At 34.0% G+C, this 19395-nt stretch overlaps 2 protein-coding genes across 4 annotated transcripts; one reads left to right on the top strand and one right to left on the bottom strand.

Annotated features, from left to right (window-relative positions):
• The first annotated feature begins 8241 nt into the window (after window positions 1-8241).
• Window positions 8242-12552, top strand: LOC137808238 (BTB/POZ domain-containing protein SR1IP1-like). Of its 3 annotated transcripts, XM_068609258.1 has the most exons (6): window positions 8242-8766; window positions 8892-9028; window positions 9190-9259; window positions 9342-9944; window positions 10460-11002; window positions 11835-12552. In XM_068609258.1, the coding sequence occupies exons 2-6, from the start codon at window positions 9009-9011 to the stop codon at window positions 12372-12374; spliced, it is 1776 nt and encodes a 591-aa protein (XP_068465359.1). In that variant the 5' UTR covers window positions 8242-8766; window positions 8892-9008; the 3' UTR covers window positions 12375-12552. The 3 variants fall into 3 exon arrangements, with proteins under 3 accessions (XP_068465359.1, XP_068465361.1, XP_068465360.1); XM_068609260.1 differs by lacking the exon at window positions 8892-9028 and having other exon boundaries at window positions 8540-8766; XM_068609259.1 differs by lacking the exon at window positions 8242-8766 and having other exon boundaries at window positions 8861-9028.
• A 1998-nt stretch (window positions 12553-14550) lies between these two features.
• Window positions 14551-17209, bottom strand: LOC137808239 (uncharacterized). Its single transcript, XM_068609261.1, has 3 exons — window positions 16599-17209; window positions 15306-15488; window positions 14551-15223 (listed from the first exon to the last, which is right to left on the bottom strand). Exons 2-3 carry the CDS (start codon window positions 15384-15386, stop codon window positions 14678-14680), a joined length of 627 nt encoding a protein of 208 aa, XP_068465362.1. The 5' UTR covers window positions 15387-15488; window positions 16599-17209; the 3' UTR covers window positions 14551-14677.
• Window positions 17210-19395: the final 2186 nt, after the last annotated feature.

Here is a 19395-nt window from a genome sequence, read left to right as displayed (position 1 = left end):
AGTTATTACATTTATTCACTATAACTATTTAAAAATATTGTTTTTTCTATATATAAGGAAGAAAGAAAATAAGTATTTTTTTTTCTATTCATATTTCTTCTCTTTATTTTTTAAAACTAGATTTTTTATTTTTAATTTGATAAGATTTAAAATCCGTTTTTATTTTTTTTATTTTGAATTTTCTGATTAACTTTATACTGCTGTAATTTTGTAGTTGGTGATGGAAATTGTGAGTTTGTTTAGTTGGAGTAATGAATTTGATGGAAAACATGATTATAAAATGAAAAACTATTGATTACTCACACAAGTAAAAGAAAATAAGAACGTTTTAAAAATATTTATATATAATATCATACCAAAATATTCATAACAAAAAAAAATATTCATAACAATAGAAAAATAGAAAAATATGTATAATGTAAAAATACTGGTAAGACAGAAAAAAAATATTGATATATAATAATATAATATAAAAATATTCATATATAATATTATACCAAAATATTTATAAGACTAAAAAATTATAATAGAAAAATATACCTAAGATGTTAAAATATATTCATAGATAATATAATATAAAGTTAAATGACAATATCATACTAAATATGTAAAGAGAGATGATCTTTGAAGGTAAATTGGTATAGTTAAGCACTTAAAAAAAATTGACACAATTAAGAAACATTTCAACTAAGCGTAGTGGAATGTGAGGAGAGTACGAGTCCATTTAAATAGGAATTGTGAATACATTGTGAATGCTAAATGTGCATCCTTCATCCATACTAATGAATATTAAGTTTGAATTCAAATTGAGTGTGACAGAGAATCTCAAAGCATTCTTATTCAATTATTGTACCCATATCACCAAAGTAAGAATTGTTGTAGACATGTGAGAAAAGAAATCTTAGCAAAGTAGCAATTGTTGTAGGCATGTGATGTGAGAAAGGATGTCATGTGAGAAAATAAAGGGGGTGCACGCTGTTTCAATAGAAGTTGACAACAGTGTGTGAAACTTCTTCATTCGGTGACCATGCAAGGTTATTAATGGTGAAGACAACTTCTTTATTATGAAACTGAGAAAAAATAAATGAAACAAAGTGTACCGTTTGTGAGAATTTTCTATACACTGGAAAAAAATGGCACATTCGTTTGAGGGATTTGACTTAATAATGAATAAAATTTGAAATAATTATGTTGTTATATTCAATTCAGACACAATTTTGTTATATAATAAGAGAGCAATGGAGCCTTGTACCCATCATTTGTTTTACTTCAATATCTCTCAATTGTTGTATCCACATAAAAAAAAATTGAGAAGAAGGTTTGTGAGATACATTATTTTCTCTTTCTATTGTAAAGTTCAAACAAAATCGTAAAGGCAATTTAAATTTTTCATAACATTCTTGTCTACCATCTTGTTTCCTCCTATTCAGGCAAGACACACACACATTTACAAATGACGACATCTATTGATCCAATTTATTGTCTCCACAAAATTAAAAAAAGCATATCAAGTTGAATTTCATCCCGTTCAAAACGAGGATTACTGGTCTACTTATACCAGATCAAATTTCATACCTAACCCCCACATGCAATGTAAAAACTCGGGATGACTAATTACAACTCGTTTGAGTAATGAAATGGATCAACCAATTTAAAACAAGCACAAAAAAAAATGTTCTAACTGTCACAATAAAAGTCACCACAGAGAAAATTGTCCATTTAGACAATAAAATTATCCTTAATGTTGTTTTCATAAAATATTTTAATATTATCTTCTTTTAATGACTTATATAATTTAATTTTTTATAAATACATTTATTTTAGCATAAATAGATGTATATTATTACTCTTTACATATTATATAATCTATAACTTCATATAATATATAATCTAAAAATTTATGCATAAACCATATCCATTTTTTTATAATTGTATCAACCCTAAAATGTAATTCACAAGCATATTTTTTTTATAAAAAAAACAACAAAAATACTTTTAACTTTAACAATATTTAAAAAATGTCAATATTTTTAATTTATCACACAAATCATTTTTCTTATTGGGATAAGGTGTGTGAGCCTCGGGATTTTGGAGGTCATGGAATCATTGATCTTAGGATTTTTAACTTAGCATTGTTAGAAAAGTGGATTTGGGGACAGATAGAGGAGGTTTGTGGAAAGAGATTCTCGATTCTAAGTACGGAGGTTGGAGAAGCCTGAGAGAAGACAACAAGTCTAATAGGGGTTCTCTCTGGTGGAAAGATCTGAAGGAGGTGTGGAATTCATAGGGTTGGGGCAGAAGTTTTGAAGATGGGTTAAGTGGAAAGTGGGGGACGGTAAGAAGATATCTTTCTGGGAGGACAATTGGTTGGGTTGCGGTAATTTGAAGGGAGTTTTTCCAGGACTTTTCTCTATAAGTTCGGCCAAAGACGCAAAAGTGGTTAAGCTTGGATATTGGTATAATGGTGTGCGGGTGTGGAATCTGGAATGGCGCATATCCTTTTTCGACTGGGAGAAGTCTTTGGTGGAACAACTAGTTCAGTTATTGCAAGAGGCGAAGTTGACTTTGGGGGAGGCAAACTGTTGGGTTTGGAAGGTTGGGGAAAGGCAAACTTTCTCAGTCAACTCTGCCTATGTTCAGGTAAGGCGGGGTAGAGGAGGGGAATTTTCTCCTGAGCATAGTAAGTTGTGGAGGTGTAAAGCCTTGCCTTCTGCTTTGTTCACTGCTTGGAGGGTGGTGGAGAATAGGATTACCTCAAGGGTTAATTTGGTAAGGAGTGGAGTGGCGGTGGAAAATTCCTTGTGTTGTTTGTGCGGGGAGGAGGAGGAGTCGTCGTGTCACTTGTTCTTTGTTTGCAGGTTTGCTTGGCGTATCTGGTGTCTGTGCTTTGAGTGGCTTGGAGTGTAGTTTGTTTTTCACAAGGACCCTAAGTCAAATTTTGCACAATTCAGGATGAGTCAGACTTCTGTTTCGGTTAACGACGTTTGGGGTTCAATTTGGGTTGGCATTGTGAGCGAAATTTGGAATATTAGGAACTCGGTCATCTTTAATAGTGGAGTGGCAGATGTGTCTGAGGTGTTCGCTTCGGTGCACGTTAAGGTATGGTCTTGGATTCATGCAAAATCTCGTTTTTCTTATTTCTCGTATTCTAGTTGGGTTTTAAATCCTTTGGATTGTATGAGGTTGATTATGTAATGTTGGGTAGTGTTGGTCTAGTAGCCCATTTGACAAACTGGTAGGCAGGCGTTCTAATAGGAGTTATTGTCAGGTATTTATTTATAAGGGTTGGACCACCCATGAAGTGGTTTCTATTTATTTATTTATTTTATTACTGATAAAAAAAATCACACAAATCATTTTTAACCCAATTTATTTAAAATTATTGTAAAAAATAATTTTAATTCTTCAACTTTATATATGATTTTTTTAAATAAAACAAAATTAAATTTTTGATATTATCTATAAAATAAAAATATTCAAATATATATATTTTTATTTTAAAAAATATTAATTATCATTCATTTTGAAGAAAATTTCAATTGAACTTGTGAATCGAATTGAGAACTTCAATTTAGATAAAATATACTAAAGTTGTCAATCTAGTGTACAATTTTTTAACATTTTATTTAAACCGAAGTTATCAATCCGGTTAACAACTTTAATTAAAAAAATTAAAATAAGTGACAGATTAATAGATTTAATTCATGTTGCCAACTTTAACTAAAAAATGTCAATGTTTATAAATTTTTTGCATTTTCTCATTTATGTAATTTTTAAAATGGATTACACCATTTTATAGTAAATTTTCCTTGTTTACACTAGTAAGAAAGAAGAGTGTTTGTTACAAAAAAAACTGAGGCAAAAGGAACTAAAGTACAGTTTGGCATGGATATTTGTGGAGTTATTTGATGATGGTAAATAGTATATACATGCTTATTGATTTGTGTGATAGTATGTAGATGAGTGAAGCATATATATTAACTTGGATCTGAGAGACACAGTACTCCATGCAAGGAATCCCGACAAGCATGGGTAGCTACTTTAGGGATTGCAGTCAGGTTGTTTATGCTTTTCGTTTTTGGTTTGTTGCTTTGTGGTTAACGAAGTATGAGAGGTAATGGATTGATCGAAATGGAAATAATGGTATAGTGAGGTGTTGTAGGGCATGTTTTAATTAAGCATTATTATTTGGATAGGCAATAATCCAAGGAAAAGGTCCAGAGAAAAACTCATTCGATTCTGACATGGATTTCTATGAATGATCTTTCTGTCCCATGATCAGTCTGCATTCTAAAAGGGACCGTTATTGACCTAATATGCATGATGAGGGAGCAAGATCATGAATATGCCCTTGATGGCTACGTGTGCTGGGTGTTCATTATATTAGGATCTTTCAGCTACCACCAATTGTTCCTCACCATCACCATATCTTATCAACAACACCCAGGTGTCAATGCTTAGATTTTCTTTTACTATATATCTATAACTCACTTCACTTCTTTCATACACTTCACATGCACGTTACCCACTCAATACATTATTAATGCATTTTCACTACTACTGAATTTGATTTTTATAATTAAGATCTTTTATAAATTAATTAAGAGAAGAAATTCTACTACAGAGGACCAATTTCAATAAATATTAGGTATTGATAAAGTTAATAAATATTTCATACTAATAATAACATTATATAATATATCATGATAACTTTGCTAGACGAGTAGAGATAATTAACTTGATATATTGGCTTGGGAACAAATATATTCGATGGAGCAAGAAGTCTTGAAAAAAAATAATTAAGGGATTTTAAGAATGACTATGAGTTTAAATAATACTTGAAATGTATTTCATAACAATAGTCGGTCTATAGCGTAACTCAATTAGTTAATTGAGAATTGGATGTAGTTTGTTGAGATAGATGAATCAATATAAATTGTTGAGCATATTTATCTTCCATATCTTCTTTACATTATATGTTATTATGGTCTGATTTCTCAAGAATGAAAGTGATCCGGTCGGTCATCGGTAGTCGATGACGTCAGCAGCAGATAACCACGTGGATCACTCGCAGGGTGACACGTGGATCAGGTGGCAGAGAAATCAGGAAGGAGATCACCCAGAACGGTGATCGGTGGGTAGTAACCGAGTGGCCACCGACAGATCAATTCCAAGATAAACACCTGGGGGAGAACGCGAGAAGCAATAGAGCACCGATCAGTCATCGGGTGCATGGTCATCGGGGTTTCGTGTTACACGCAGTTAAACTGGGACTGAGATTCCCAGCGAGAGCGTTACGCATGGACCTCGCATGATCATATCTCAGAGAAAGAGGAGCTGCTCGCCGGTAGAATCGTGCACGAGAGTGGCCTGAGGGAGTTAGTAAACCGGTCAGTGATTGGTGACTCTCTTAACCCATTACGTGCATGACATCATGAAGGGGAAATCATTTATGCAGAGAACAATGCTTGGTGAGTGTGCCTAGTCCAGCCACACCTGGAGTTCTCCTATAAGTGTGCGATTCACCCAGATGGAAGAAACGCGCTAAGTTACTCCGCAAGGGAATAACTTAGGCGCACAAAGAGATGCGCTAGAGCCCTTCAGGTAGTGGCACGTGTACGGTTAGATGTGAGTTGCATGCCTCCACGTGTCACCATCTGAGAGAGGCGCGACCAAGATAAAAGTGCACTCCGTGTCGTGAAAGGTACACACCCACGTTTTTACTCATTTTGGTACGTTTTCGCACAATAGCGTAATAGAATCCTGACACACGCAGAGGATAGCGTAACAGAATTCTGTTAGGCACAGACACAGAGAGAGAGAGAGAAGAGAATCAGAGAGAGATTCGGTGACATTTTTGTTGGTGGTTCTGTGACCTAACTTGAGCGTCGGAGTGCAAACGGCCGCTAGAGGCGCCGTCTGTGTGTTTTGCAGGTTGCGTTTGAAGTTCCCGGAGAAGGTTCTAAGAGCATTCTTGCGGATAGCACAATTGCATAGGCGGGGTAAGGAAGCGAGAAAGCAATTCCTCCATGCTTGAGTTGACGACAGGATCAGAAAGATTTGTGAGATTATGCAAAGAAAACAATTTTACCTAAAGAGCCTTTTGAATTGAGTTTTCTATCTACATCTATAACGATCAGACGCAAAGTATAAACTTGTGTCTGATGTGACCTATCAGACAAAACAACTACGTTAAAGACTTGTTTTCAAAATACATTTCTTTAACCAAAAAAATTATTAAATGTTTGAGTTAGGTCTTTTGAACTTAATCAAATGTGTCTTAGTATATAAAAATCTTTATTAGAAAACTTTCCTTAAAATCTCGCCTAATCTAGCAAATTATTCTACCTCTGGACTTGTGTTTGTCTCAAATCAACAAACTCAAATCACTAGTTGATAGACCCATCAAATTGAAGACATTGTCTATATATTTACATACTAACAATATTTGCAAAAATTTATAATAATTTGTGAAAAATAGTTATTTAGAAACCAATCTTATTTAATTCTCAGCTAAGATTTTAAACTACAACTTTCATGATCCATAAAACACTATAAATACTCTATGATGATTTGTTAGAAATAAACTAGAAAAATGATTAAAGTCAAGTAATTAAGATAAGTTACTGGATTACATATGATCAAATCTATCCGACGAAAGACTTACAGTTTGATCACTTGATAACTAATATATCGCTTGAGTATTTCCAATTGGATAAGATTTTGATAAAAATACAATTCAACTCTCCCTTTTTATGTTTTCTTCTCGTGTTCACACTTTATAATCTCCATAGCTTCTTGAGATGTTGAGATTTTTATATCTTTACTACATGTCCCAATTGACCATATTTGTGACATTTGGCTTCCATTACACTTGTTGTGTTCATGATTTTTTCTTGCAATAGGGACAAAACAAAATAACATGCATATCATTGTTTTGGTTGTATTTGTAGTTCTTGACATGAAAAAACTTTCAACAATATGAAATAAAGTACCTCCAAGAACACATTCTTCTCTCACTAATCTCTCTTGCTTTTGTACTTGCAAGACATATATAATTTTTTTCAAAGTAATTTTAGACAAGTCCTTTGTATTTTCCAACAAAATAATTGATATTTTGTATAATTAATTTGGAATTAGGAAACTTCCTACCCAATTAGTTTTATCTTGTTAACAATACCCAACAATTTGTTTGAATATTCCTTAATTGTCTTAAACTCTTTCATTCTTTGCAATTTAAATTTCTTATCAAATTTAACATTTTCATGCCAAAAATATTCGTTTTCTTTGTATTTTACTTTCAAATTGTCTCAAATTTATTTGGATGTCGTTAAAGTCGTGATTTTAGTAAGAATCATTTATGAAACACCAACTAACAAACATGATCACACCTTACTTGCCTTTTTTTTGTTTTTCTTTTCTTTTGAATTTCAATTTGAGCTATAATCAGATTTTTAGATAACGAATTAACAATATAATGCTCTTCCAGAACTTCCCATAAATATAGCCCTTCTAGATAGTTTGCAAGTTCACCCACAAATCATAACTTTCGTCTTGGAAGAGAGGAATAATCACTTGTGAGAAATTTTTTCTCTTTCCATTGTACACGTCACTATGATTCCTATTGTTGGATTTTGTGTTTTAAATATAAGAGATATATTTAGGTTGAGGAAGTTTTCATTTACTTTACTTTGTACATGTACTCTATATATTGAAAAAAAATGTAATAAATATAAAATAGTAACAATATTTTAATCTTAACTTTCTAAATCTAAATAATAATTAATTATATTTTAATTTTATCTAAATAATATTTAATTTAAAAAAAAACTAATTTAAATAAAAATATTAAAGAAATATTCTCAACACAATAAATAAATGAGATGGAAGCTTAAACCATAGGGTTAAATTTTACTGCCTTTTACCTAACTTTTGAAAAAAAAAAAAAAGATATCTAACTTAACAACTTGGCTTGTCCCATTTTTGTTTAAGTATTTTTTTTTTACACTTAATCTAACGAGTCTAAAACGTGGATGAAATTGGTTGATCGAATAGATCAAACCTATTAATTGTTTTTACAATTGTGTAATATGTGAGCTGAGGTTAATAATTATAACAAAAGAGTAGGATTTTTATTGTATTATAATTTTATGGATTTGGATTTTTATCTATTTCAACCTCTAATTTTTATGCTTTTGGTCAACCTCGGATAGAAAAGAAAAAATCTTTGGCCTAGGATGTGAGATTTATCCATGGTGGTGGTTCAACTTCAACCATTTTCTCCTTTGGCCATTATGAAAACTTTGTATCAACATATATGTTTATGTTCATAAAGTTTTCCCTGTATGATCTCCTGAATTGAAGGAAGAGTAATCTCTGTGAAGAAGTAAACATTTGAAGGATTGAGCTATAATATATGAGTTGGTTTGGTCTGATAGGTAAGGTTTGTGGCTTGACAGTTTCCATGTGGAAAAAGTGCTGACCTCGGAAGACGCCAACCAACATCCAACTATCTCATCCTTCACACTCTAACTCACTTAAAGCTCACACCACACATTACAAACACAATCACAATCTCCATGCTTATATTTTGCCCCTCTTCTTACTCTCAACAAGCTTCATTTTCTTGCATGCAACAAGACCCTACCTTGGGATTTCATAAAACTTAACTCCTCTTATTATTGCCCAATACTTGTTCTTCTTTTGTTCACCGTCAAGCTTCTCATTCATTTCAGTAATATTACAAAGGGATATATATAATATGAAGTAAGTTCTTTTCCCCCTTACCCTTTTTCCCTGATCTTATATATTATATATAGTTTAAGAGCTTTCAACTGTCTTCATGTTTTTGCTACTTTTCTTTCTGCTTCATCGTCTACCGTACGGTAAAGAAACCATAACGACCTACAATTCTGTCTCTGACATTGGTCGATGGTGACAAGAGAAATCTACTACTGTTAGCTGCTTCTGATTTTGTCTCCCAGAATTAGAAGCTTATTTCTAGCACCATGAAGAGAACAAGCGGATGGTGTGTTTCTCATCTTCTAAAACTCGTTCTTTGCTGGCTCTTGTAACAAACGTTCCCTACTTTCATATGTAACATACATTTGCTGATTGCTAACCTTGACCTTTTTTTTTGGATATAAAGAAAATTACTTGAAACCTCTGACTTGAACTATTTGATTGCAGGGCTTTTTCTCATGAGATTCCGAGTGATGTCACCGTACAAGTTGGCGAAGTTTCGTTTTCCTTACATAAGGTAAGTGAACCAACTCAAACACAAACCTTTTACAAAAGAAAATATTTAAGTTTGAATTCATGAATTGTAATATAATTTGCAGTTTCCATTAGTTTCCAAGTGTGGCTACATAGAGAAACTGGTCTCAGAATCCAGTGGCGAAGATGTTTCATTCATTGAACTTTATGATGTGCCTGGTGGAGCAGAAGCATTCGAACTGGCAACAAAATTCTGCTACGGGGTAAACTTCGAGATTAGTGTTGAAAACATTGCTATGCTTCGATGCGTGGCAGAGTATCTTGAGATGACAGAGGATTATTCAGTTGGAAATTTGGTGGGAAGGGCTGATTCTTACTTGAATGAAATGGCACTGAAGACTATTTCAGGGGCTGTTTCTATCCTACACGTGTCTGCACGGTTCCTTCCAATTGCAGAAAAAGCAAAATTGGTGAGTCGATGCATAGATGCTATTGCGTTCATAGCCTCAAAGGAGACCCAACTTTTTTCATCTATGAGAGGTGACATTAGCAGTGATGGCATAGCATCTCACCAAAGGCCAGTAGTTCAATGGTGGGCTGAAGATTTCACAGTTCTCAGAATTGACATTTTTCAAAGAGTGGTCATTGCAATGATGGCAAGAGGGTTTAAACAGTTTGCTCTTGGTCCCATCATCATGCTGTATGCACAGAAATCTCTACGAGGTTTGGTAAGACTATGACCCTTTACCCAAAACATGGAAATACAAATAAACATGGTTTTATGTATTGACTGTGTGCCATGAAAAGATTCATTTTGTGATTTCTTCTAATAAATATTTGTTTCAAATACGAAATCAATTTTCATTCAGTCACATATTATCACTAATAACAAGTTTATTAAATTTTATGACCACCATTTTCCAAAGTTACATTTAAAATAAATTCTGATTGATTAATATCATTGACAGTACAAGGAGTTCAACATTCATGCATGCTCAGTATACAAAATTTTACAGTGTCAAACAATCAGAAATTAGTGTTGATGTGACCTTTATGGTAATTATTATAAGAATCAACTAATTACCATATATGATGGTCTAAGGTTAGATGTTGCATAGCCTAAAATGATATACATAAAGCAAAAACGTAGTTTGTATGATTGATTAAAAGAAATAACAGTGATTGATTATCACAAGTAACCAAAATGCACTCTGATTCATGAAAAATTCTTGTTGTGGAGCAGGAGATATTCGGAAAGGGTAGGAAGAAGATAGAAATTGAGGCACAAGAGGAACACGAGAAGAGGGTTGTTTTAGAGACATTAGTGAGCCTTCTGCCAAGGGAGAAGAATGCAATGTCAGTGAGCTTTCTTTCTATGTTGCTTCGGGCAGCCATATATCTCGAGACTACGGTTGCCTGCAGGCTTGATTTGGAAAAGAGGATAGCCCTGCAGCTAGGACAGGCTGTTTTAGATGATCTTCTCATTCCTTCTTATTCCTTCACTGGGGACACACTGTTTGATGTAGATACAGTGCAGAGAATCATGATGAATTACCTACAATCTGAAAATGAAAAACATTCAGCCTATAATGCAGACGATGAATATTTTTCTCCTCCCCAAAGTGATATCTATGGGATTGGAAAGCTAATGGAGAACTACCTCGCTGAAGTAGCCACCGACAGAAATTTACCTGTTTCAAAATTCATCACTCTAGCTGAACTAATTCCTCAACTATATAGATCAACAGAGGATGGGATGTATAGGGCCATAGACATCTATCTTAAGGTAAGCTTCTAAACCCGTGTGGCTGTAACTTCTTTTGGGGTAACTTTTTGGCTGCAACTAGTACTGTATATTAAATTAGTCATCAGTGCTATTAGAAACTTCTTTCCTCCTATTGGTATAACTTATATAAATTGGATTCCTTAAGTGTACATACATAACAAGTCATGGATGTGTTGAAATATTAATCATTCAGTGCGTGTTTGGTCATGAGTCAGTGATCTATAGTATGCCTGGATGCACAGTGAAACCATGGGGATATTTCGTTTTCCCACCATATCTCTTAGTAGCTTTAAGGTCACAATGATTTTTTAATCAAACAACTAGTACATTTTTGCGTCATGATAAAAGCTCTCTATGGTAGCTTTTGTGTCTCTTATGACGTGAATTCTTACAAACTAAACGTAGAAAATGTATTTCCAAAAACACATGTTTTTTTCTTACTCAGTTTAAGGAGTCAAATGCAACTTTTATGTTGTACTCAGATTACCTGTCTCTCTTCGGGTCTCTTATTAAAACTTTATTTGCATAATGATGTTATTTTACTGGGAGAGACATGGAAGGAGATCGAAATCAGAGACAGGTTACTTCATTTCCTTTTGGTAGAACACGCACTCACGATCACATTTTTGTACTTCTACTATTTTGCAAAGCCTACATCAGATTTCACTTCTAGAAAGCACATACACTCAGGTTTACCACATTTGAATTGGCTTTGGATTTTGATGTCACCTCGTATCAATATTAAACTTACGACACTCACTCTAATGTTCTATCAATTTTATAAAAGCATCATAAATTGCTGGTGATAAAGTAAAAAATTTACAAATCTCAGGCTCATCCAATTCTAAGCGACACGGAGAAAAAGAAAGTGTGCAGCGTGATGGATTGCCAGAAGTTATCACGAGATGCGTGTGCACACGCTGCTCAAAACGACAGGCTTCCCGTTCAAACTGTGGTTCAAGTTCTCTACTATGAACAACAACGTCTTCGCGATTCCGTGGATGGTAGTGTCGGTTGGGATTCTCCTAATAATTTTCGCGACAAGGCGAATCTATCCCCCAACGGGCTTAATCCAGTGTCAAATGAGTTCTCCAACTTACGAAGAGAAAACGAAGAGCTGAAACTAGAGATAGTGAAGTTGAAAATGAAACTAAAAGAGATCGAAAGATCTTCCCTTATATCAGCATCAAGCAGTCCTGTAATATATGCTTCACCCTCCGCTGATAAGCCTCCTCTCCCTAGGAAATCGTTCATGAACTCAGTTTCTAAAAAACTTGGACGCCTATCTCCTTTTTCACGTGCCGGTGCTGCCACCAACCCTGTCAAAGGTCGCGTAAAACCTGACAAAAATCGACGCCATTCTATATCCTAATGTGCAGGGTACAAGTTCTATCTTTGCTTTCAGAGGCTTATTGTACACAGGGCTAGTTTTACTTCACTGTCATACTCGTGAAGATTAAATTTTCACGATCCTTACTTCCAAGAACTTTAATGTGTAACTTGTAAAGGGTGGTGAAAACTAATACAGAATTTCTTATTGATTGCTTGCATTTCAGCCCAGTGACTACATGAATGCTCTATGATTCAAAAAAAAAAAAAATTCAATAATTTATCATCTGTTATTTTCAGAAAAATAAACCTCTGTTCTAATCAACAATGATGGAGATGTCACGGCCAAATTATAATATATAAACAGAGTTAAATCTACACTTTATAAGCTGATTTTTTTAGATTAATTTAGATAGAAATCTGTTTATTAAGATAATATTGAAGTTATTCAAAGTCTCTTCAGTCAAGTTCATTGAGGTTAATATGTCATCACTAATTGATGCTGAATCTCCCCGCATCTAGTGTTCGCCTCCCGAGAATCTAGCAAATATAAAATCTTACATACCATCATGTTCACTTTTTGCAGTTTGTATGAATCAATTCACATAGAGTGATGTATTATGTTGAATACCCAGAAAAAAATATTCTTTTATTCATTCGCAAATGCCAAACGAAGTTGTAAATTTGTTCTGTTCCGTTTAAAAGGGCATAGCTTCTTGCTGAAGATCCAAATGTTAATAACTCTGTGTCTGTGATCAAGGAGAAAGGGAGGAACGGAAATTATCTTTGTTTTGGGCACAAATTCAACATTCCAGGAAAAAAAATGGAGGAAAGGGTTATTGGTGTAAACATGAGGAAAGTACAATTTTATAAAAGTTCTGAACGAGTTAATGGTATAAAGAAAAATGAATATTAGGCGGGTCAACTTGGAACAGTACAGCGACATAGACACTACATCTTTCCAACGACCTCAAGATCCCTGGAAGAATACAACTTCTGGTAACAGCAGTTAGTGGGGTCGGTCTGTCTTTGAATTATTGAGTCCTTTGGGATAAAAACTTGGTAATATGGTTCAAGTGACAGCCTAGCAATGTCCGTGCTGATGTCTGAGCCTAATCATGTAAAGAAAGAAGATAATGGTTTGGGTTCGATTCATGCATATTCTAAAGGCATCAAACATAGTTATAAGTTATACATATTTCGGGACAGAGCTAACGTAAGTATGTTAATATATGTTTAAATATTAGCTGGAGAATCTGATGTCCATCCCATGGCAGACAGGAATTAGATCTCCAACTTCGTGTTGGCTTCTAAGTTGTGTGCGGTGTGTGATGGATAAGTGGAAAATGAATCACACTGGGGAGAGAAAAAAAATATTTTGCCTACTTAATGCGTTGAGGGAAGTAAACAATTGCTTTCTACTCTTACCCAAAACTTGAATTGTTTTTGTTCTGGACCCCTCCTTGGAGTACTAGTTTGAGGTAGTTTGGCCAATTAATTCAATTCACTTATCCAATAACTAAGACTTGAGATATGCAACCACAACCTTCTAGCGGTACAATTACACTGACTTAAAGGCAAAAGTCGGTTAAAGATATCAATTCTTGTAAGATTGGTGAGAAACTTGTATAGGAAATGCCAAAATGACATAAATAGGCCTAGTAGGGCTTGGTGTATTTGCTATCTAATTTCTAACTTCTATCCTCCATTCGTTTTCTTCACTTGAACATTTGAACATTTGCAGATACACCATGAGACATTGACAAGGCCAATTTCCGAAGTGACTTATTTTGAGATTCCGTTTGAATATTTTGTTCATGAGAATTGGTGGTGAACAGTGTTTGCGCTAGCTGCAAAGAACCATCCATTTTCATTGTGAGTGGTAGCGGGAACGAACTACAGCAACCTGATACTGTAGTAAAACACTACTGGGTTCAGTTGCTTGAGAGAGATCTATTAGGATAGACAGTTTTTTGTCATTTTAAGGAAAATTGGTATCTAAAAGTTCTTTGTTAAAAGACTGAATGTGGAGGTGGGAATCTAATTAAAATGAAATATCTCAGCGTTTCTGAGAAAGTGGTATTTGATTCATATAGTTGTCCTCCGTAATATATGAAAGGATGATTCATGGCGTTTAGTGTGAAGGAATGCGAGTGGTTGCATGTGACTTGTGAATAGTAACGGGTTTGGGCATCAGGGAAAAAAATGATCTTACGATAGACACATCAAATCCTACCACTCTCAATAATTCGGCTGAACATTCAACACAAACATCATCCACAAAGTTAGTCTCAACTCTTAAAACATAAACATAAAATATATCACATTGACCATAGATTTTTCTTTTCAAGTCATGTTCAGATTCAACACTTGAAAAAGCCAAGGTGACTGTTTTAATCTCTCTTGTCTCAATTGTTCTTCTACATCAAAACTGTTTCTAATTCCACTTTGGCACCCTGGGGTTGAACCAGGCATCTGGACAAGGCGAATTATGCTTCCACTTGATTCTTCTCTTGTGGTATGACTGCCATGACATCTTGTCTTGTTTACACGGCTTGATCCACTAGAAGAAGAAGACAAGCTGTGTCCTGAATCTGATGTTAGTGGTGTCTCAACTTTCTTCCTACGGTTGTAACTTGAGGGGCCTAATGTTAGCTCAATCTCAGTCTCATCTATGGCCTCTAGCACCCCATCTTCTGATTCTGCAATGTGCTCTTCTGCTGGCCGTTCAAGGTCAAATTTCATTTGAGGATTTTCTTGTTCTCCTTTATGAGTTAAACTAATCGCATTCTTGAAGTACCACTCTTCTTGGCTTACTTCAACACCTCTTCTGGCTTCCATATTTTGCATCAGTATCTTCTGAATTCGGTACAAACGATGTAGTTCATATACCTGTTAAAAACATTGTCGGGATTTTAAGGCTCTAGGATTCATGATTGAAGAAGATATCCTGAAGGAACAGAAAGAGAAGTACCTGCTCTTTGAAGGTTTCTTCGTGTTTTAACATTGCCATCCTCATGTATTCTTTGTCGCAGGACCTCACAAGCTTCTCCATCGGTGGTCTACTTAGCTTCTTGAGAAAATGAACTTTGAACTAGTGCTACACAGTTAAGTCTTCTTTGTAGAAAATTTGTACTAGACTTGTAGCTTCATATGCCTTCATATAAGTTATATATCACTGATGAGCTTTAAGTGATGTAGTTGATAGATGAAAAGCTTTTATATAGAAAACAGAATAGTTCATCAAAAGCATGGTTACAATGTGGCCATGAGACACTAATACAAAATGATAGCATCAACTTCCTTTTAGTATAATTTGTCTGTTCCCTTCCTTTCAAAACTTTGGACCACATTCGACTGAACCCCAGCAAAAAAAATATCTCCCGACATCTTTATCAGTTGAATTTTCCTACCATAATTACAACTTCTCACACATACACACGCATGATGTCATTATTCATGTTATCCTTTCAATTATTGCAATATTTAAATTAACGACCAGGGAGACATTTTCTCTTCTTTTCATATGCCTAGATTAAAAAGAATGCTTGAAGAAGCAATATCATTATAGTCAGGGCCATAAGGAAGCCCATTTACTTGTTTTTTAACCCTTGAACTTTCCTTCCTTAGTTTCTCTCTCTCTCTCATTCATGGCATAATTTTGTTTGTCATAATTAATTTTTTCCCTTGTTAAACTATCTGCAGACATCCATCCATCCCTATTACTCTAGAGATTTAAAGGCGTGAATGATTTAGGCTACGCTTTTGTTTGTGTAATCTTTTAGAATGTACTATACTTCTCCACATTGGCCCGCCAAGATGCAAAGCATATTCCTCATCTCTCAATTTCTTCAGGATTCAACATTTGTTTGTTTTGTTCTCTACAATATAATATCACAATCTGACATTAAATTATTTCACTATTGACACACTATAAATTTAAACACATACTAATATATCATCTTCAATTCTCGACAATAGAAAAACTTCGTAGCACCCTCATTAAAGTTATACAAACCAAGTCCCACAGCTAAATTACATAACAACAGAATATGCACAAAATTTGCTTGCAGAAAGGGAAGAAGAGGGGCATGCCACAGTTTAAAAATCAGTTTGTAAACTTAACCAAGAATATGCCTATCATAAATACTGAACTGATTTTGGTTTTGAGAGTCTTCCTTCCTATAACAAAACACATGTTCAGAAAAGAAATAACTGAATTTCCAACGCAAAAGATGATGAGAAATGGAATATTGTAGCTTCTAACCTGCTAGAATTTTATTAGCCGAGGGCACCAAAAATATGTTCGGAACAAGAAGACGAGAGAACAGAAGGAGATCTCAGAAGGAAAAGAAAGAAAGACACTCTTCCTTTCAATTTCAACCCAACTTAAGCGACAAGACACAACCCTGTGTTAATTTGATGAAGACTCTGCTAACCTGCTCTCACATTCCCCATCAGGGTCGTCAGTGCATACTGTTGGGGATTAAATAGAACACTACAATGTAACAGAACTGTTGTGGAATTTAAGATTCTCTCTTGAGGACACGGAAACCAAGGTGCTATTGCATGAGGTTAGAGGCATGCGAAAGAAATCCCAGTGCCTTGACCAATGTGATTGAAGTTTTGTGGAGGAGATGCCTGAGACAGGTCCAGCAATGCAGATATATTAAACAAAGAGTAAAGAAAGGAGAAGAAATAAAGAAATACAGGTATTATTAGCAGTATTTTAAAACTATATAATTGTTGAGGATCACAAGGCATTGGTTTGCTCAAGACAAATCATGAACAGAACAGCATAGCCTGCTGAGGTGAATCACATGCACCTAAAATTTCTTCATCATAAAATAGTTGTCTGAAAACAAACATTATAGTATTATGTATGTATGATGAATGTATGTATATGTAAGTTAGCATTAATATTGTATAATTGAAGCGTGCCTATGTGATTGTGAAGGGGCTTAAGGTGGCATCTTGTGTGCCGCCGACAGTTGGATCCTGACCGTACGATGAAAGGGTATCTCTGGTAGTTGTCGAGGCTAGGAACTGACCTCAGGATCTCAAATCGAAGCATTGGTGTTAAGTTTAGAGTCATTAAAAAAAGCAAAGGGGACAAAAAATCATGGGTTTATCCCTTACTTAATTGGTTTTGTTGGTTATATGGCATTGAAGGGGCGAGCAAAGAGTGAAGGATGAATTATGGATGTTTCGTACCTGTACTATGCGAAAAATAGATGCAATATGGTATTTTGATGAGCATGAAGACCCGTGGCAATGATTATAGAGGTGAAGTGGCCATGTGGGTGGTATGTGTTTTGCTAATTCAATGCATGGTTGTGCTAACTTTATACATTTTTGTTTACAAATGGATGTGCATACGTTACGGGTATATATGTACGCTAATCCATGTAATAACGTTGATCCATGTGTACCCTGGTCCTTCTGAAGATGACCACACACATGCTTGTGAGGCCTATGTTGAAGTAATAATATATATTAATAAAAAAGATGGAGGGAAATGGACGTGGAGTGGAAGCACGCGTTGCCGGGGCTACAAGGTGAATTCTTATGGGGTGGTGGGTCCTTTCAGTTTATACCTCATTCTTCATTTCCATATTCAATCACACCAACCAACCCACACAAATTAAATATATCAAATGGGAATTCTTAGATCCACTCAATTCTTATTATACTATCAAAATATTCTTACTACATCTAATCAGAATGCCCAAATAATACATATTCAAATTTCATTATGTTCAATTACGCAAACACAAATGTTCTATAAAAACATCTTTAGATAAGGATAACTCTTATTTAATTATTAAAACATTTTTTTAACATATATTACGTTTAGTACTTCTTCATTTTTTTAATTTATAGAAACCTATTTTATTATTTGGATTTAGTTACCAAAGTTAACTTTTATTTCATTAATATTCATTCATGTGTATTTTAATGGTTTTTTTAAAATATTCTCACTTTTTCTTTTACTAATGAAAGACAAGATTCGGTAACGATTTATTATGACACCTTCGTAATGAGTTAAGTAGTGATAAACTTGTAAATATGGACAGAGTTTTTCTTAGTTTGAATTAGAGTTTTTTTTTTCTATAAAGTATCTTCCTAAGATATTTGTTTTTGTACTCAATCCTTTTCTCTTATTTTTCATTATTTGGGTATTTTGTGTTTAAATTAGTAATATTAGTAATAATACCTAAACAAAAATATAATTAAATGGTATAAAATTAACCTTTAAAGAATATAAGATGGTTTTTCAAAGAAATCAAAACACCTAACAAACACTACTAAGCAGAAAATGAAATAGAAAAATAAAACACAACACTAAAAAGTAAGAAAACGGAATAAAGTTGCAGCCTCTAAATAAGCATTAACACACTTCCATCAAATTTCACAATGTAAACCCAAATTCTACGTCGTGTTAAAATATTTGTTTATAACTTGGGATCACATAACTCATTGTCCAAATTTGAAGTCAAAGTCTAACCAAGAATTCTATCTCATAAGATACTTTGTATATATCCTGAGTTCTAGTTTCCACTCTAAACAGAACAAAATTTGTTCCTTCAACCCAATTGCAATTTTTTTTGTTATTTTGTGGATCACAGTGTTGCTGAATGAAGACTAACCCTCATTATAAAATTGCATTTGTTCTAGAGAGTGGAATCAAACTTTCTATATGGTTAGTCTCACTCCATACTTTATAGATTTATTAGTTTTATTATCCAGTTAGAAATATGTTCAAAACTTAGATTGGATCATCGTTCACTGTCAATAAATGGTTTCCATAAAATAATAATTGTTTGTCATACTTCCCCTTTTGCTAATTAGAATACAGATGTCTCAATAAAACTTTTAGTGTTTTCTCTTTACTCTATCTTTAAAATAGATTGATTTTGAAATTTAAAAAATAATATTTTTTATCAGCAAAAATACTTTATATAAAATAAATTACTTAACAATCCTTAAAAAAAAAAAAAAAAAAACTTATTCAGAATAAAAAGAAGAAAAAACTAGATAAGTGGGATTATAGTCTTCACCCC

Source organism: Phaseolus vulgaris, chromosome 3 (assembly GCF_000499845.2).
Source record: "Phaseolus vulgaris cultivar G19833 chromosome 3, P. vulgaris v2.0, whole genome shotgun sequence".
Lineage (NCBI taxonomy): Eukaryota > Viridiplantae > Streptophyta > Magnoliopsida > Fabales > Fabaceae > Phaseolus > Phaseolus vulgaris.
This window is presented reverse-complemented; position numbering and strand designations above follow the sequence as displayed.

What these genes read in the sequence shown, in the direction of transcription:
- LOC137808239 (XM_068609261.1), bottom strand. Translation starts at nt 15,386, where the DNA reads ATGGAGAAGCTTGTGAGGTCCTGCGACAAAGAATACATGAGGATGGCA. An exon ending in AAGAAACCTTCAAAGAGCAG is followed by an intron (nt 15,224 to 15,305) that starts GTACTTCTCTTT and finishes TGTTTTTAACAG; the next exon opens with GTATATGAACTACATCGTTT.
- LOC137808238 (XM_068609258.1), top strand. Translation starts at nt 9,009, where the DNA reads ATGAAGAGAACAAGCGGATG. An exon ending in TTTCGTTTTCCTTACATAAG is followed by an intron (nt 9,260 to 9,341) that starts GTAAGTGAACCA and finishes TATAATTTGCAG; the next exon opens with TTTCCATTAGTTTCCAAGTG. An exon ending in CCATAGACATCTATCTTAAG is followed by an intron (nt 11,003 to 11,834) that starts GTAAGCTTCTAA and finishes TACAAATCTCAG; the next exon opens with GCTCATCCAATTCTAAGCGA.